The 19978-nt window shown below is 39.0% G+C and overlaps 1 protein-coding gene across 3 annotated transcripts in view; it reads right to left on the bottom strand.

Annotated features, from left to right (window-relative positions):
• LOC137277425 (neuroendocrine convertase 1-like) overlaps window positions 1–19978 on the bottom strand; it is a 37808-nt gene extending 17830 nt beyond the window's left edge. For 2 of the 3 annotated variants that reach the window (XM_067809146.1, XM_067809147.1), the window contains exon 1: window positions 19512–19953. In XM_067809146.1, the coding sequence (XP_067665247.1) occupies window positions 19512–19676 (165 nt within the window). In that variant the 5' untranslated portion in view covers window positions 19677–19953. Of the gene's footprint in view, window positions 1–19511 lie in introns of all 3 variants that reach the window. The other variant, XM_067809145.1, reaches the window with a different exon arrangement.

Here is a 19978-nt window from a genome sequence, read left to right as displayed (position 1 = left end):
CTTTATGCAAACAGGAAATATACTTCACACTCTCTGCCACACACGAGTGAAATATTTAGGATTACACTTTCGCAGTAGATTCTAGATCCTGGAACATGTTGGGAATGTCTCACTGAACCCACAATGATATTACCTGTTTTAAGGGAACACATTAACGTACAAGTGTCCCTTTATTTCTAAAGTATACCCACAGTGCAATACCTACCTTCTTGTGAAGAAACATGAAAAAGAATAAAGGAACATTTGTTTCCATTAGTATATTTAAGGAAACACATTTCATTGCCTGCGAGTAAGAGAACGGTACTCAACATTATCTGGAGCATTGTTAGCGGTTGATAGTACATATAGGCGACTAGTGTTTCGAATGTTGCTTTGTAAGAAAGACATCCATGTTTCAGTTTCATGTCTACTGTCTGTAGGACCGCGAGACCATGGATGGCGTAGTCTTGTGAGGCGCTTCAATTCTAGTTTCGACGCTTGATATGCCGGGAGCCCGTGATCGTGGGGTGGTGGGCCATGCATCTCTTAGAGTCATTCACCCGTTTATTCCAACTCACTTATCGACGCTGGACCATTCAAACCTCTGTTTGAAATATATTATCAGTGTGCCTGGTCCTAAACAGACGAAATCCAGTTTTATAGGGTCAATTCCCAAGCCTGCTTTACATGTGATCTGCCCCCTCCTACTGAAAAACGCGTGTATTGCTTCACATCCCATGTGTAGTTATGTATTAAGACTCCCGTAGTTCTACGATGAATGAGGAACACGGGTAGGATGACGCGGGGGCATGCCAACGAGGACTTCAATCAAATTCATAACCACCTTAGCAATCCGTTCTAGTCATAATGCCGCTTACACCGCCGTGATTCTTTGAGAAATTTAATCAACATTGCCGTTTTCCTCTTTAACTGAGCTGCCTCCTCCGCCCCACGCATATCTGTCGTTTGAGAGATGATTTAGATGACGTCTGACCTGTAGACAGGAACCAGGTGTGTTGAGTGAGGGAGAAACTAGTCACACCTTGCACGGGTTAACAGGATCAAATGTGCAATTTAAAAACTATTACAGATAGTAATACGAAGTGGCGGAATCTCCGTACAACAACGCTTTCTATCTTTGGTTCATGAATGAACTAAACTCTTTGTGGTGAATATGTTTAGGAACATACCTAAACTAATCCCACCGTTGTCAATAGGTTGGTAAGTATGTGACTGACACAAGTCTGGGCCCCGTTCCTTAAAGCTACGACCGTCATAAGTCTATGTTAAAGTATGGGAGTTACGATCACCATAGCGCTACGATTGCTTTTAGAAACAGGGTCTTGGGCATTATTCCCGAAACGTTCGTAGTCCTAAGAATCCTTAACTTTGATTGTAGCCAGTGGTTTAGGATTGGGCTTAAGGGGTTCAGGGCTTAAGAGTTACGAACGTTTCGAGAACAGATAGCCAAGTGTGCAAATGGTGGATGTATTCATAGAAGAACAAGAAAATTGCAGCACTGACGTATATTTGACAACGGCGGTGTGGCTAGGCCCACAGTCAAAGGTGTCTCTAAGCTTATCCTCGGGTTGTGCCATGTTCTATTATTCCTAAAATTCCTTATACCCTTTTAAGGCCATTACTCATTAGAAATTACATTGCACTGACAAAGTCAACGTCCCGACCTGAAGGAAAGCACCAGTTACGTGACTATGTCCTTGCGCATCGTCGTACGAAGGGTTAACCCGTGTAAGTGTGACATTGTTTCGAAGCCGATCGCGACACATTCAGATATTGTATGTCTAATGGCAGCGTCGGACGGTTGGGGTAGTATTTTCAGCATCAGCAACAGGATACGCTGCATGTTAACAAAGGGGATGAGAAACACACGTCAATAAGTTCATTTACTTCGATCACGGCTATTATCATCTTTATGTGACCGAGTAAATAATGGTATCATGTTGTTTTTTTTCTGTCGGTGGTAAGTGCGTTCATATTTCATAGAATACGAAATGTGATATGTCACTATAGAAATGATATTACACATTTCGGCGTAAAAATTGTTATAAAATCTAAATAATTAATACTACAAAAGCCCCCTACAATAACTGCGGTTTCTTAACACTTGGCAGAAAGTGTGCATTAGCACTTCGCGGTCTGTACGTGGACTGTTGTTAGCACCAACATGGGTTGTGCCCCTTTAACTTCCTTTTTAACGCGTTTCTGGTTTAATTTTCGCATCCGACTTAAATCCACCCCGGTGCCTTGACTTTAGAAAGCCTTTCAACCACAGAGACACAAAGTCTTCGTCCTAATTTGTCTTCAGAGTCGTTCTTAATGTTGCCCTTTATGTTGGTATCGCCACAAGACCGTTTTGTCGTAAAACAGACGGAACAAGGGTTTCGTGTGACCATAGCAACGGCGCTTCTGGCATTAACTGAAGTGGAAAATTGACCCGATTAGCCTTGAAATTCATCACTGATGACATTAGTCGTAAATGAAGTTATACAAACATTTTGTCGAGTAACTTTGAAGTGAATACGATGAAAAGAAAAAAAATGTTAGATATTGGTTTTTCCAATTAGCGGTGATGTCGAGGACTGACAAGTGTACAAATCTGGACAGCCTGTATTAAACATTCTAGCTATGGTTTTACACAGACTCTGTCTGTCTGTCTGTCTGTCTGTCTACCTATCTGAATATATGTCTGTCCATCTGCATGTCTCATGTATAGTCTCTCTGCATAGCTGTTATGTCTGTCCGAATACACACTGATCCAGACATATAGGTATATGTATAGCCTACTGACAGTGATCCAGACATGTAGGTGTGTGTATAGTCTACTGACACTGATCCAGACATATAGGTGTGTGTATAGTCTACTGACAGTGATCCAGACATGTAGGTATATGTATAGTCTACTGACAGTGATCCAGACATATAGGTATATGTATAGTCTACTGACAGTGACCCAGACATATAGGTGTGTGTATAGTCTACTGACAGTGATCCAAACAAGTAGGTGTCTGTATAGTCTACTGATAGTGTTCCAGGCATATACACCCCTCCATCTCAACCTGTTCGATGACACAACCCCTCCACCTCAATATGTACCATGATACAACCCCTCACCCCAACCTGTACCATGATACAACCCTTCCAGCCCATCCTGTACCATGATACAACCCCTCATCCCAACTTGTACCATGATACAATCTTCACCCCAATATGTACCATGATACAACCCCTCCACCCCAACATGTACCATGATACAACCCCTCCACCCCAACCTGTACCATGATACAACCCATCATTGCAACCTGTACCATGATACAACCCCTCACCCCAACCTGAACCATGACACAACACCTCAGTCCCAACATGTATCATGATACAACCACTCTACCCCAATCTGTACCAAGACAAAACCCCTTCACCCCAACCTGTACAATGATACAACACTTCATCTTTCGAAGCTGTTTTTACTGTATCATCTTTCTATGAGACGCTCTTTCCTTTCGTCTGGAATATTATGTTTAATGGCATCTCGTAAATGATTAAACTTCCAAGGATAAAAGATAAAGAAGAACGTATGTTAGCATCATAAACTGATAAAATTAGTCAGAACAATTAAGAGATCCTGATATTCGATCAGACATCCCGTCACTAGCCCCTGGACATGTTCTGTCATGAGATCTGCAGTATCGGGTAAAGAAAGATTTATTTTTCATTAGGTTCAAGTGTCCTGACGTGCCTCTGGCTGAAGGGTTTCTTTGAAAACCAAACTTCCTCGTTCACAGTTCTAAGATACAAAATATATAACTCGCTTATGTTAAATAACAAACAGAAAAGAAACATTAATAACACCACATGATTCGGACTGAGGGAAAACTGGAAATGTCACACAGGTACATGAACTGATGGAAAAAGGGCAGGATACACCTGTGCTTGAAGATTTCAGAACATGGAGAACACGAATAGGCAATCTATTGATGATACATCTGAAGCAACTGTCACAGTTCTACCTGGAATTCCTTCGACATCGGATTTCAGCTCGTCAAAGCATTTTGTTTACGTATATATTCTTTTAATTGAAACAGGTCTTTCAATACGTCTTGGACGACCAACTCCGAACAAGCCACCACTTCAATACCAACTCGCTCCTCGCTCAATGCGATCATCTGTCCCCGACTCCTATTTAATCACCTTCACTGTCGTGTCTGTGTTGGATATGGTTTCACATGAACAGGCACTGTTTACCTGAGACTGTCTGTATGGATTGTCACTCTGTTATCCCAGTGATATATGACGCTTACGGTCGCCCTCGTGTTCACGCAGATATGCTCCTCAAACGTCACAGAATGTTAAGTTTAATTCTGCTGGCACCAGAGTGAAAATAGTGCTGATGAAAAATGTTATTCTGGCAAAAAAGAAATAATTTACACACTTCAACCAATCTTAACACTGATCGCACACATGTTAATGCATTATATTACCTTACAAAGAGGTTATATTATCAGTCAATTCACAATTTATGTAACTGGATGAAGGGACTTTCTATATTTGAACTCCAAGATACATTGTCCGCGGGATATTCGCGATATTCTAATACAGTACACTTGTGACAATAAAAAGAAAATTTCCAAGTTTCACGTTTCAAAAACTAATCACTCGTAATGAAGCAGGAACCTAATTACACCCATCAAAGCAGCATGAAACTGGGTATTTGTAATTCAGAAAATCAGATATGTGAATATAAGTGACTGTAAATTAAGAATATTATGGACAGCTGGTTTTCAGAAATTTTCAGTGATTATTTGTGTTGTCTGGAACCTTTTCTTGAGCGACTCTTGAATAACCTAAAGTAACGCTACATGTTACTTTGCGTAATGTTCTATAAATATATGAAGTCTTAGTTCACGTTTTGAAAAACTGACATCATCTTGTATGTATTTTTCCTCCTGCCGTTAAATGTACGCCTCCCGCCGGTGCCAATTTGTACTCTCTCGGGGAACACCGACAAATTTGTGTCATGTTTTGTGTTGGAATCCTCCACATCCTAAAATAAATATACCTCGGTCATGTTTTCGCCAGATGGGTCCTTATAAGTCAGTGCTACAGTAAGATCAATATCAACAATTTGACAATCCTATCAGACAACAAAAACACAGTCGCCCTCAGACTAAACCTGCTGCACTGCTGGGACTGTACACGCTGAGCATATCCACAAATTAGTTTTGAACCAATTAAAGATTAAATTGAATTACGGAAAACATTTTTTTCCATTTACACAAATCACTTTAATCTCGTCCTTGATTCTGATTTGACATTTAACTTAATACTGATTACTGAAATGAATAAAAACGTATTTGGATTCCGATTTCCTTTGTCGATTTGAGGGCAGTAAATGTCTGGAGTGCAGCTGGGGAGGATTCTCCACCGGGGAAGAATGTTGCAAATATTAGTTGGTATCAATAAAAATGTTTCTGGAAATCCGTTTTAAGGACTGCAATCGTTGACATCATACACAGGTCTTGAACTGCACAATGAACTGGACTCTGCGCTATCTCGCCAGGTGTAACCACTATGTTTAGCAAAAGACCGGCGGCTCTAAGCTGTTCTAGCCAGGAGTAATCTACATATTTAGCAAAGATCGAGCATTACTTTTTAAAGATGTGGGTACTTACCTAACACAATGCTTAGGAAAGAGTGCCTGGGAAGAGACATGTACACTGAAGATAGTACTCACAAACGCTTATTTTCACGTTACACCAATTTGCAAATGCACTCTCGCATCGTATGCCAAAGAGCGCACACGCATTTAACACACTAGGTGCAGACACATACACACGGAAACACATATATAAGCATAACAAACACAAACACACAAACAAGCACCAACGCACATACACACGCGCTCACATATATGTACATGCCACACACGTGTATAAATTAGTAGGTATGCAGAGTTGACAACTAATTCGGTGAGTGTGGTAACAAATGTGATTAAGTGTAATGTGCTTCAAAATTTTGAGCTCTGATATTTGTGTGCAAAGTCTAACATATGTTTCAAGCATACAGCGCTGAACTCGGAAGGCATGTTAACCAGATAACACCAACGTGTTTGTTAAAGCCAGGCAAGCTTAGTTAATTATCTACTTTGTAACACGTATGTCGCTTTATTAGAGCGGTTAATACCTCCGTATGATCAGGTTGTAGATTACCCCTGGTGTGATGGACCAGTTTTAAAACCAGTGAGCTGAGCGGTTTTGCATCAAAGCAGATCAGTAGATAATAGGTATAAACTCTATCATTTTCGTCTAAATCAATATTTGGTGGAAACTCAACGACTTGTTTCGAACACCTGTTGTGGCTGCCATGGACAGGTGCGAAGCTCATTAAACGACAGCTCTGTACTTCGTATATTGATGTAGATTGAGCGGAGCCTAGCCGCAGTGATGTTTAAGTTATGATATGGATTATTCACACTACAATGACTTGTAGAGATCGCGTTGAAACTGATAGGACTTACAGTAATCTGGGATGACGTTTCTCAGATTTATGATATTTCGTAATAATTTGATCAACTGCAATCCCTTGTGTATAGAATATATGCAATAGAAAATACAGAAGTGTTGGTAATAACATATCTTTTTAGAGCAGAAAACCATTACATAATCAAAAATTTGATATTATTCCATAATCTCACTTTATGTTATATGATGGAGATATTTCACTGGTATTTCAGCACCCATGATGTGTGTTTTGTTTTTTGTTCTGTAATTTAGACGTTCCAGGAGACAATGTGTATGACTGTGCTCAATAAGTTTCTTAATTATCAAAATCATTTAAGGTACGTTTGCTGGGGAAACACTCTAACCTCTCATATATATTAACTAGGTTATGTAATGATTTTTACGGGCGACATTTCGCAAGCAGTGCAGTGCCGACCTCCTTTGGACTGGATTGGAATTGGCGGATGGGCACGGGTCATTAACAACTTACAAGTACTATCGTTGACCTATAAATGTCAGAAAAGGGCAACACAGCTTCCACTAGCTGATTGCTCCGATGGGACTCCGACATTCGTTACATTGGACAATCAGTTCATATTGGCGCTGTAACGCATGTTGTGGACTGTAGGATTACAAAGTAACACGCTGTGGACATTGTAACTCATGAGGTGGATACACGGGTTGCAATGTAACACACGGGGGACAATCACGTTACACTGCAGCAAGCGTGGTGGACAGTTAGGTTACACTGTAGCAAACATAGTGGGCAGTTAGGTTACACTGTAGCAAGCGTGGTGGGCAGTTAGGTTACACTGTAGCAAGCGTGGTGGGCAAATAGGCTACACTGCACCAAGCGTGGTGGACAATATGTTTCCACGGTAGCAATTGCGCTAGATATTTAGACTACTAAAGAAGGTTACACTGTAGCAAACGTGTTGGATAATCAGGTTACACTGTAACAGCCGTGGTGGATAATTGGGTTGCACTATATCTAGCGTGGTGGACAATAAGGCTACACTATAGAAAGTGTGGTGGACAATAAGGCTACACTGTTGGTCTACAACATCTTACACCCACACTAACACTCAGATGGCACTGTAAGGTAACTGGCTGACATTCGGCTCAAACTGTGACCTATATTCTCAAAAAGTGTTAGACGAAGGACAAAGAGGAACCAAAACCATCCCAGGTATCTAAGAAGAACTCATGAAACGAGCCATATTTGCAACTGTCTACCGAGGAACTCGTTGCAGAGCAGATGTATAACTGATAAACTTTGTTGAAACGGATGAAAACGAAACGTTGATTTCATCTGTGTGCAACATCAGCGATTCTACTGTAACGTATAACATGATAAGAAAAGAAAGGAACAACGTGGATTTTTTCCGAAATATGGCAGCTTTGCAAGAGGCAGTTTAATGTTTCGGTCCCGAAGTTTCTTTTTGTCAATATAGCACAGAAAAATGCTACTGCGTGTATGATGGAACGTGATACAGCGACCGAGACCATTCCCTTAAAAACCTAGCATGTAACGATTTGACTTGTGTGTCATCCTGCAGCGCAAAACCATCATCACAATCAACGCTTGACATTGACATTATGTCCTTCGTCCTTGGCGCGTGTAAGAAAATCGAGGAATGTTTTGTTTTCGTCATGAGTCATGACATGTTTCAAAAGAGTTTTACTGAGACCAATATATAAGTGCTAAAGAGTACATTATATTTGACAAAATGCTAGCGGTATACAACACAGCGTCCCCTATAGGAGGCCTCTATTCAGATAATACACCACGCTAGGAACGTTACCGTTCAGCCATGTAGCCAATCCCTGTAGTCGACTCTGTCCGACATACTCACTCCCTGAATGTTGTTCCAGGTGGTGTAGAAACCATTATGATAATAGCGCAGATGCTTACATTGCCTCCGTGATCAGTGGAAATGTTTTAATCATTACCACGAGGGACACGGAGAGTCTGTGAAGTTGCCAATTGACAGATTGATCCTTTAAAAAATATACCCATTGAAATGAATAAGGGAAAACATAAAAGTACAAGTACTTCTTAATTTATTCCAAGAATTCTACCAACAGTGCTTGGAACGCTTGTTCTTTCATGTGTTCCCTTATTTGTTTCCATATATATACATATATATTTCTAAATCCAGTGTCACCAAAAGAAATGGACGACATTGTTGTTTTGAGTGTTTATTTAAAATATTTACATCATTAAACATTTGCCAATTACAAGGTTAATATCACAATGTTTCAAATGGTGCTCCCGTTAAATTATGCGTTTTTCTTTCAAAATGTTAAAATACGCACAAAAAACATTCGTGTTGTGGACGCAAAGATTCTACACATTTCATTTTAGAAAGTACCTCAAAACAGCAACATGTAAAACAAACAATAAACTTTGTAATGATCCAGGATTTTAATGAAACTTTCAGTTGCAAAAGATTTGGACTACATCTTAATAACATTATTTCAGCAAGCACTCGTACAAAACCTACCGCGAACACTGACAACTAGAAGTACCATTCTACATATAGCGGGTTCATCCACAGATAGATTCTGGCTTCCTGGTCCAACCATCTAGTGTTCAATCTGCCCAGTGGTATCTTCGTGTGAAATATGTTACTTCTAAACTCACTACAATTGTTTATCAGAGTCTTATGCAATCTTCCAACTATATCTTCTGACTGAAAAGGAAGGGATGTTTCAGTCAGTATGTATGTCAGTAGTTATCGATCTAGAGAGATTGATATCGTGTATCGTGCAGGGCATTTATATACAGTTTCAGTCCTTCTACTGTGTCAGGGCACATCAAGGAAGACCAACTAAAAATATTCGTCTTCATTGCATAGCATATATATATATTTCTGAACACGCGGTTGCCTCTTGTGTTTACATTGGCATAACAATTATATACGACTGTGTGCTCATTTATGAACTATGATGAATTTTCAGCTTAAACTTTATGCTCGCATTAGTTCCTAGCACAGCGTTCATTTTGCAGAGCCCATTCGAGTTGCCTTGAAAATCGACAACCAGGGTGGGCAGTCTCATGTAATTCATAAATGCTATTGTATCTCAGCAAAAATGGATTGAGTCTCTTATGTCAATCATTGTACTGCCTGACCTAGAATCGATAATACAAAGACAGAGGACAGTTAGTTGGTGTATGACAAAGTGTGGCGTTAACCACCAACAAACAAATCTTGTATGAAATGTTCAACACTTGAGGTACATTATGTCACAAAAATCCTGCTTGATGACGGGGGAACACAGATTTGTGACTGTACAAGCTAGGATACTAGCGTCCTTGAATCCTTTTCGGGGCCTGACGTGATGACACTAGATAGTTGATGTAAATAATCTGCCAATGCTTCAGTCAGCACATTCACCTCTTCTGTGTTCCCTGCGATCGGAGTACAATGTAATCTCCATCCTCAAACTCATTAATTTACATCGAGGACAGCGGAGACATGGCTACGACACTGCGTCATCAAAACGGCGACTTGGCTTTCGTCTAACGTGTTCAACACAGATCTATAACTGTACTAAGGTTTCATATAATGGCCTTAGGTAACAATAAATTTCTCCGTATCAGTTTCGCGCATATAACGTTTTGCAAGCAAATAACACCGAAGACAAGCATTTTAGAGGATTTATCTGGGCTGTTGGAAGCACTGCAGTCTGTATAAGACGCGTTGAAAACGCCATGTACAGATAAACTGTATCATGTATGGTATATTCGAGTAAGTATCTTCAGAACTGAAATGTATTGAAAATATCACAACCTGCATTTACTCGTAATGATTGACTGTACCTACAACAAAAGTGTGAACGGTAGTTGTGCATTTATATGTTATTTTCTATTTCAGCAGTTGTAATGACAAGTAATATACTACACACCTAGAAAACAATTTGGCTAAAGATAATCCAGTTTCTTTTTTAGTTAGTTTTTATCAATTCCTTCCTTAACCTCAAAACGCTTTTGCAATCAAGATTTGTTGCATTCCCTCTGTGAAGATTTAATACATTTGGAAAAACTATACAGTCCGAAATCGTGGACGAAATCAGCATTGATTAATGACAAACTGACAGTTGCGAGTGTCTGCACATTCTCGTGTATTGCCCTGAGTTAAATACTGGAATGGTATAGTACTGTTAACGGTTCTCCTGTAGATATTCATGTTCACGCTCCTTAGCAAGTTCAACTGTACGGGGAGAATGATTGAGATTTTAATATTCCTGAAATAATATTCATAGCATTCTCCGTGTGTGGTATGTGAGTGGCGGATGCGAAAAAATATATTTTGAAATAAAACTGTGAAATAAAACTGTGAATAAGGATGGATACCAAAATAGGATACATGTTCATGACTGGCTCTCCCATCCCTGTTGTAATGAACTCACAAGCGTGTGGGCGTTTTCGTTATAATGGGTAAATTGTTATTATTTGGTTATGCGAAACTCACAATCGTCATGCATTGCAGAGCCAAGTTAATGTATCGCCTACTCTGCAGACATGGAATATGTCAGATAATATCTCAACAACCGCTTTGACGATGTTTTCCTGATCTGCTGTACTTAGTTGAGTTACGTTGTCCACACTCTTCTTTAAACTTCGTGGCAGCTCCCAAGCAATGAGCAAATGGCTGAACTAAAAGGTTGAAAGAAACTATCTCTCTTTTTGTGCTTTTGAAATATAAAAACGACCCCTTAATATTCGGCAGAAATTCTGCAGTGTTCATGTAAATCCTATAAACATTAGCCAATACTTTGTGATTCACTGATGTACGTTTTGAACAGGGACATGCGGCATAATACACTATGTATTACTAATCATTTATTTGTCCCGTGGTATACTTTCAGGGATCAAATCCAATTCTTGTTAACACAAACTTAACATTAACGTCCATTGGAATCTGTTTCGGAAGATCTTTGAGAACCATCACTCTTATTGTGTTGACATTTAAGTTTTCAAGTTATAAAATATCAGTAATGCCATTTTGCAGACTGCGTACAATAGGCTTGAACATACTAAACCTTCATTGCCAGCCACCATTTTCTTTTCCTGTGCTAAATAAATTGTTTTTGATATTCTCAAACATGTATGACGACACATGAAATACCAAATTTGTTTCACTGCATTGCACACTGGCGTCATGTTTGTTGAACATCCATAGTTAGATGCTCCATCTATTATGCATTATGCACACACAAACGAGTGTAGGTCCATGGTGTCATCACCCGGAAATGCTGTGTTGTTGACCCTGTTCCCGGAAATACGACACTGCTGTTGTTCACACAATCGTGATTTTGGTCTCATGTAACCATCTGAAATGGTTCTATTCTCATCAACAGAACTACAAAACAGGATGTGAAATTGCTTGTTGTGGCATACTATTTATTTTGACTTTGAAAAACTTCCAAACCAAACCACTGCAATACAAAGTGTTACAACATAACACACGTTAGGGTATCAGTGCCACAGGATCAAACGCGTTATATAAACTAATCACTCGACGCTGCTTTGTCTGCTGTTGTGACAAGTTTTTATTCTTCTTTAATTCAAACAAATGGTAAAATATCCAGGAGATATTTACGGAGGACACACCACAGGAATAAAATGCCCGTTTTAAGTCATATCTGCTGTTATGTTCTAATACCCGTCATAGTGGACACAGTCAGTCAGCGTCTGCGAACAGCACACGAAATGTACTGTTAAGAATATCGGCGACAGTATTACTGAAATTATGAAAACGTTCCCTCCGTCTACACAGTGCATATTCTCAGTGTGCACAAGTAGTCTCCACTTATCCAAGGATGATCACGCAAACGTCTTGTATGTTCTTCATATTATCAGACACTCAGTCATAGCTGTTAAAATTATTGGGACACTTTAATGGCCATTTGCGAGTGTGCATGACATGTAAATTTCTTCAGCAGGTCGTGTAAGTATCTAAGATACGTGTTTCACGGATCGTGGTAATATTTTTTTTAAATATTAACCATGTTGAGAATGGCACACTACAGTGCGCGTGAATGTCAGTGTACACTATTTAGTAAATCTGAACAAGTTGCAACCGCATTACTGTATGGGAAAAGAATCTAGTCGTGAACAGCGACTACACCAGTGACAGAAATCAGACTACAAAGCCAACATAATGTACAGAGTACAGAATGTATTTGGTGTACATTTACTTCATATTTATGCATGATCATATCAGTGTATGACATACAGTCTTGTCTAACAGATCAAGTCAGTTAGAACATATAAACTTCACTTAGAAAACATTGTAGTGTATAACATGTGGATTTCTCCAACAGATTATGTCAATGTTTATCATATGGACTTATGCACCAGATTATATTTATGAGAACATTTGAACTTCACATGGAGCTGAGGACATCTGTAACACATTATGTAAAGGTTTACTTGCGTGACAGCTTTCGAACAGAACAGTATATAATTACTCACTCGTGTCACTCGTTATGGTTTTAGCAACACGTTTAAACGATGTTTTCGGTATTATACCATTTATGACTGCGGATAATCCACCCTCGTGAATATCTGACTTTAAATTTCATATTTCTACATCAAATATCCATTGCGTTAAGGCACTGATTGTTTATCACTAGACTGAGTATTTTGTACTTCGATTGTTGTCATTATCTGAGTATGGACATACTGGAATCTTTCATTAGACTGAAAGATCAAAAAGATATCAAAAACATATACATGTATAAAAACTAAATGTCATTGAACTGCACGCGTGTGCCATATATGTTGAACACACATATTATGTTACTTTAAATGCTGATAACCAGGTTTCAGAGGATGCACGCCAACTATGTAGAAAACAAAACGTGCAAGTGGTGTTTGTATGTTTGAAACAATGTTGAAACATTATGTCTCAATGCACCCTTAAACAAGTGTAGACCTATAACGCAATGCTGGTTGAAATGATTTGATGTTAACCCTGTTCCCGGATACACACAACGTGGCCACCACTGCTCTCGTTGTGACACCGTGGGTGATGTCAGTCCTTACACTAGTGATTCCGACCAATCCTGATCAGTAATGTCAGAGAGGAGCGGTCTTTTACATGAAACCACCTGCTGAGATCGGTTTATTCTCACAAAATAACTACCACTGGGCACTTGGAATATTGCATCTACACATTTTCTAACGTTTCAAACAAGAGAGTTTTTGAAAATATCTTACTGATCAGAGCTATGGGATTTTTGTTGGTTTGTTTTTTGCTCGTTATGTTTGTTTTTGGTGTCATTTTTCTTCTTTTTTTCATTTTGTCTAATCTTGCACTTTTTATTATTTTTGTGTGTTTTATTCGTTTCGTTTTGTGTTTTGTTTGTTTGGATGGGTTGTTTGTGGGTAGGGGTGTTTTTAAGGACCTGGTGTTTTTTTTAAAATATATTTTCCCAAAGGCTGCTGATTGCAGAATACCTTCCAAATTACGACCCTGGTATAATATATACAAGTTTTTGCCATATATGCCTGTGACATGACTGAAGCGACCTAACTCCCTCACCTTAACATTGACTTAAGGTAGCCTTAGCTGAGGTTGTTTTCAAGAATGTCTCCCTGGATTGTCTTGTCGTGTTGGCAGTGTAATACATTCAAAGACAGAGAGGGGTGTGGGTGTGTGGGTGTGTGGGTGTGTCCGTGGTGTGTGTGTGTGTGTGTGTGTGTGTGTGTTGGGGGGGAGGTGTTCAGAACTTAGTTCAGCCATCCCCGCTTCCCTATTGGAATACACCTCATACTTCGTGGTACCCATCAGCGTCTCACAGAGCTAAGGTAATGTACCTTTACGAATGTTTGCAATCTTACAACACAATCTAAATGTGCATAGACAGTCTTTACATACCAACATATTATAAAAATGACGTGGTGAATGTTTGTGCTGCATAGCACGGCCAAACATAGTAATTGTAATATTCTCCAATACTTCCATGTCTACTACTCTGGGCGCGACAGCTGTCTTCAACTGAGCATATAAATATTTCACATATATGCAAATATATAAACACAATTAAGTACACGAAATACGTCTTCTTGACATTGTTAACAAATCTAATACTTATGATATGTCGCCGCTTTCCCTTGTACGTCCTTGTCACCTTTCCACATATATTTGAAAATCATGTTAGTTAGACACCGACTTTTCTCATGATGGCAGTACTTGGTAGATTCTAACATGTGATGTCAGTCTCAACATAGGTCTTCTCTAAAATATCACGTTACTAGAGATTGCAGGACATATCGACAATGCTACCATATCATGCTTGTGTGTAACATATGGATTTGTCCACCAGAGCATGCTAGTGAAAACCTACTTACTTGCAAATGAAACTAGTGCATAACATATGGACTTATCTCAGAGATCATGCTAGTGCATAACATGTGTACTTATCTAGCAGAGGATGTTAGTTTATAATATATGGACTTATCTAACAGATCATGTTAGTGTATAAGATATGAGCTTATCTAGCAGATCATGTCAGTGTATAAAATATGGAATTATATAACAGATCATGCTAGAGTATAACATATGGATACGTCTAACAGATCATGTTAGTGTGAAACGTATAGACATATGTAAAAGATTTTGCAAGTGTAGAACATATGCACCTGTCTAGCAGATCATGCTAGAGTATAACATATGGATATGTCTAACAGATCATGTTAGTGTAAAATGTGTAGACATGTGTAACATATTTTGCTAGTGTAGCACGTATGGGCCTGTCTAGCAGATTATGTTAGTGTATTACATATGGACTTGTCTATCAGATCATGTTACTGTATTACATATGGATTTGTCTGACAGATCATGCTAGTGTATAACATTGGGCTTATCTAACAGATCATGCTAGTGTATAACACCTGGACTTACCTCGCAGATCATGCGAAGTATTTAGCAGATCATGTTAGTGTATTACATAAGGACTTATCTCGCAGATCATGCTAGTGTATAACATATGGAGTTGTCTAACCAATTATACTAGTGCATAAAATATACGCATGATCTCCTTTTGTTTATTTCCACGCACGCGATTATTTCCTGATCTTGTGAAGGTATGTTGTCTTCTGAACATGTGTATTTTCTAATCTTTCACGACAGCATCTCACATGTATAGGGCAACAGCTGTAACAGTTACCCACCGTTAGAGATTGGCTTGTCATCTCTTCTTCACAAGACAGGTACTTGCAGAGACACAGCATTGATGCCTGTTTCATCTTGTCTGAATCATATTGCATATTTATTGCTTAATTTAAAGTCGCATGCAATCGCGAATCTACAATATCAAATGATAATGTGTGCTTTGAAGTTTGTGTTTTTTGTCAGAAGTCAGAGCAACGCGACCACCATTCCACTCACGGCCTGACATAAGCTTTTAAATCTCTTTCAATCTGCTGTAAGCTCGGTCCGTCATTATCGTACTCTGCAGCAGTGTGAGGGAGGCGAGTCCTCTCTGTAACAGCAGCACATCCGGGTCTCGGTGACAGCCAGACTAGACGTGTGTCATACTTTAGGATAACAAAATTCTTTATTTTGAATAAATGACAACATTTCAAACTGTCTTTAAAATTATCATGAATTTCTCAGTGATAAAGAACTGCTGTGAACTGCAACACTATTCGTGATGGTCTTAAAAAGGCCTATTTGAATGTGTGAACATAATTTTCATTAACCATGTACATCGATACATGTAGATGTGACTGACATATTGTGGAGAGCGATTCAGTTTCATAGTTACTACTTTCATCTGCGACAGTTGGTTCAGACAAGCACTGGGACCAGTCTATTCCTTTCTGGTAGAAATTCATATCATGAGTTCGTAGCATTCCCACTTCAAATATTACAAATATCTGTAATTTGGACACAAGCAGGGTGAAATGCTTTCCCATACCTTGATTCCACCTGACATATTCAATCAAATTAAACAGAATATTAAACTGCAGCGTCGTGGCAGGTTTTATATGAAAACGTATGTTATGAATACAGTACGACAGCCTGTGTAGTGGGACTCCAAACAAGCACATGGTCTCATCTTGAGATGAGGGCATGTTATGGTTATCCTAGTGCACGGTCTACACTTCATGGAGACATAACACGACCTACCGATGACGTACATATATGTCATTACTGAACGTATCTGTTGTCAGATCTAAACCCAGGCGATAAATCCTGTTTGGAGGATATATACATATTGTGTGCGTGTGGATACCGTATAGGGGTGTATACACTGAAGCGGAGGTAGAGGGGTAATACCAATAGCCAGTGCCAACCATAGGATGAATAATACAGCATGTGCTCAGATAATTATATGCACCTATGTTATCATTAAAGTAGAATGCAGATAATATTCCTATTACCACTGATACTATATCACAATAATTTTGTAGACTATATTCCTGTTATTAAAGTGGTAATGGTAACAGCAGCTGGTGATGTTGTTAACTGTTGTTGATTCCCTGATGAACGTCATTAAGTCGCGGTATTACGTCATCACCGCCTGGCGCAGCATGGCTTTGCATACGCTATTCATCAGTAGATGGACGTGAACAAACACAACTTCAATGCTTAAATGAATACCATTTGAGGGATATGTTTGATCATACAAATGCAAAAAGTGTGAATAAACAGGAAACATATGGCACCCATATCAAATCAAAAGCATGAAATCTGATAATATAAATATCATATTCCAAAAGAGCGGTTTGTTCATGTGCCGAGGCTTTGTATATTAATTAGGCTTAGGACCGTTGGGGTATACAGCAGTACATGGATAATACCCAAATCACGGTGCTGCCGGTTAGTGGCCATGTATATATCACCTAATTACATCTAGCTGGTTGTTCATTACCACCACTGCACTGATACGCGCTGAACAATACGTCCATATGTATATCTGGTTCAATATCTCTCTACGTGATGTCATTCTACTGTTGCATCTTTTAAAACTTTGTGATATGATGAAAGGTACTTTTGATGTTTTTGTATCTATTGTCAGCTGTTGGAGTTGAATAGTATTGTGTACAGGTGATGTCTATGTTGAATGTCACACAATGCCACAGATGAGCCACACCCAGGCAGTGAGTTTAGATGATTGAATGATATTTCCCTGTGCCATGCCTGAATGATATTTCGTGCGCCATGACTGAATGTTATTTCACTGTACCACGAAAGAACGATATTTCCCTGTGTCATGACTAAATGATATTTCCCTCTGTCATCATTGAAAAATTCCCAGCACCATGACTAAATAATACTTCACTGTGCCATGACTGAACGATATTTCCCTGTGTCATTACTGAATGCTATTTCCCTGTGTCATTACGGAATGATGTATACCATTTTCATTATGGAACGATATCTCCCTGTGCCATGAATTAATGGCGTGTCCCTGTAGCACAAATTAATGATATTTCCCTGTGTCAGGACTGAATGCTTTTAACTGTGCCATGAATGAATGATATTTCCATGTACCATGCATGAATTATATTTAGCCTTGCCATTTTGGAACAATAGTTCCCTGTGCCATGACTGAATCATATGTACCTGAATAAATGTTGTGTGCTGTTTCCCCTTGTGGGGTTGATCTTTCCCAGATTTATTACTGAAATATATGAACTTAATCACTGGATTGTCTCGTCCAGTCCAGGTAATTACAGACCGAAGTCGCATGGCTGCAGTATAACTGATTACTCTTTTGTACAACAGTAAAGATACATATTTGATGGATGATATCTTCTCTATTCTATAGTGACGCAACTGTTATACCCTTGTCACGCGAAAGAGCAGAATGGTAGCATAAAACCGACATATATTATAAAGAAATTGTTATTAATAAAGTAACTTTTGTCATTATGTACGTCCTAAAGAGCCGATTGAACAATCAGCCAACAACCAAGAAAAGGAAAGGTATGCCCAAGACACTGTCTATGACAAAAATATCGTTTACAGTAGTGTTTCTTCAAAACAAATGGACAAGAAAGAGATAGAGAATAAATACATAATCATTTGTTATGTTAGTGGAAGTGTATTTCACAAAGAACAAAATCGCAGTTAATGGAGTTGGTTCTTTTCGCAAACAAAATGTTCCTGTGTAGATCTCCATGTGGGAGAAGAGAAGTCTGCATGGCGAAGTGATGTGATTGCTATTGTTGGAGATAACAACATGCTAGTTCAATATAATCAATTTTCTTGATTGTGTGTTTTTTCAATATATTCCAACAGGCTGCAGTACATTTTTCTTAAAATATGTATTTTTAGTACTTCTTTTGCTCCAATGAAACATATCGTTAACATGCATATATATACATATAAAAAAGTATCCATGTGTTTTTATAGTATTCTGCTACACACAACAATGATGTTTACTTTATCAACGAACCTGTCTATGATTTACTCGATAGGAGTTAGTCAATCTGTCTTAAGGAAAGAGGTCACTTTTGTGCCCACATATGCTGTCATTTGACCCAAACCTTGGTCATATGGCCGTCCCATGTGGTCTAATTTTCCTCTGTGATTGTTTATTGTATGAACGTTGGGCAGGAAAGGCTACACTAACATGTCGTATTTCTTGCCACCGGTAATAGGTCTCTAAATTGTTTCCGATATACAGGGAAAATGTCAGTTATAATTGCAGGCAAATTGCAGCAATAGCTGACAATGAGACCGAACCGATTCAGCGTCCCTTGTATAGGGCATTATAAACTTCAATAAATAGTTTAAGTTAAATCGTATAATATTTGCTTTTGATACATTAATATCATCATGTTCATTTTACGGCCAATATATTTTTGAAAACCATCCTTGTTTCATGTATATATGCGCCAGGAGTGGACTGACGTTGGAGAGATTAACTAGATAACGGTGACAGCTGTTGAGCGACATGGGCTTGATGTGAGACACAACATGGTCTCTACATTCTCAAATGAGTTAAGAACTAATAATTATATGAAGGAAAACAAAAACATTTACTCACTTCTCTCACAATTTCGTAACCATGTTGCTCGGCGACCCTCCTTGCCTCATCGTAGCCTCCATTAATCTGTGCTGCCCATTCGTTAACAAAGTGAGAATCAGTGACTACATTATGTACACAATATATACATAACAGTAGCGGGAGTAACACAACTCCTTTGGTCATAATACTTTCCACGGGCCAGCCACTCGAAAGACTCTTCCGAAACACTTTTCAGAAGGTAACTGGTCGCCGTTGTGTTATCTGAGTGGGAGGCGCTGACTACTCCTAGGCTCATTTGTAGTGTCACCTATCATCAGACATAGATAAAGCCCGTGTGAAATGCATTTATAGTAAGCAGCTGTTGAGATTCACCTATGTATATAGCACTGTTGGGCTGTCCTTCCAGCGAGTGGCTCGACGTCACCAATAAAACAACACGCGTTCAAACGAGAGGTGCGTGTGTGACGTATAGCATCTAAATACCG

Source organism: Haliotis asinina, chromosome 3 (assembly GCF_037392515.1).
Source record: "Haliotis asinina isolate JCU_RB_2024 chromosome 3, JCU_Hal_asi_v2, whole genome shotgun sequence".
Classification (NCBI taxonomy): Eukaryota; Metazoa; Mollusca; class Gastropoda; order Lepetellida; family Haliotidae; genus Haliotis; species Haliotis asinina.
The sequence above is the reverse complement of the archived record's forward strand: the minus strand, read 5'-3'. Positions and strand labels throughout refer to the sequence as shown.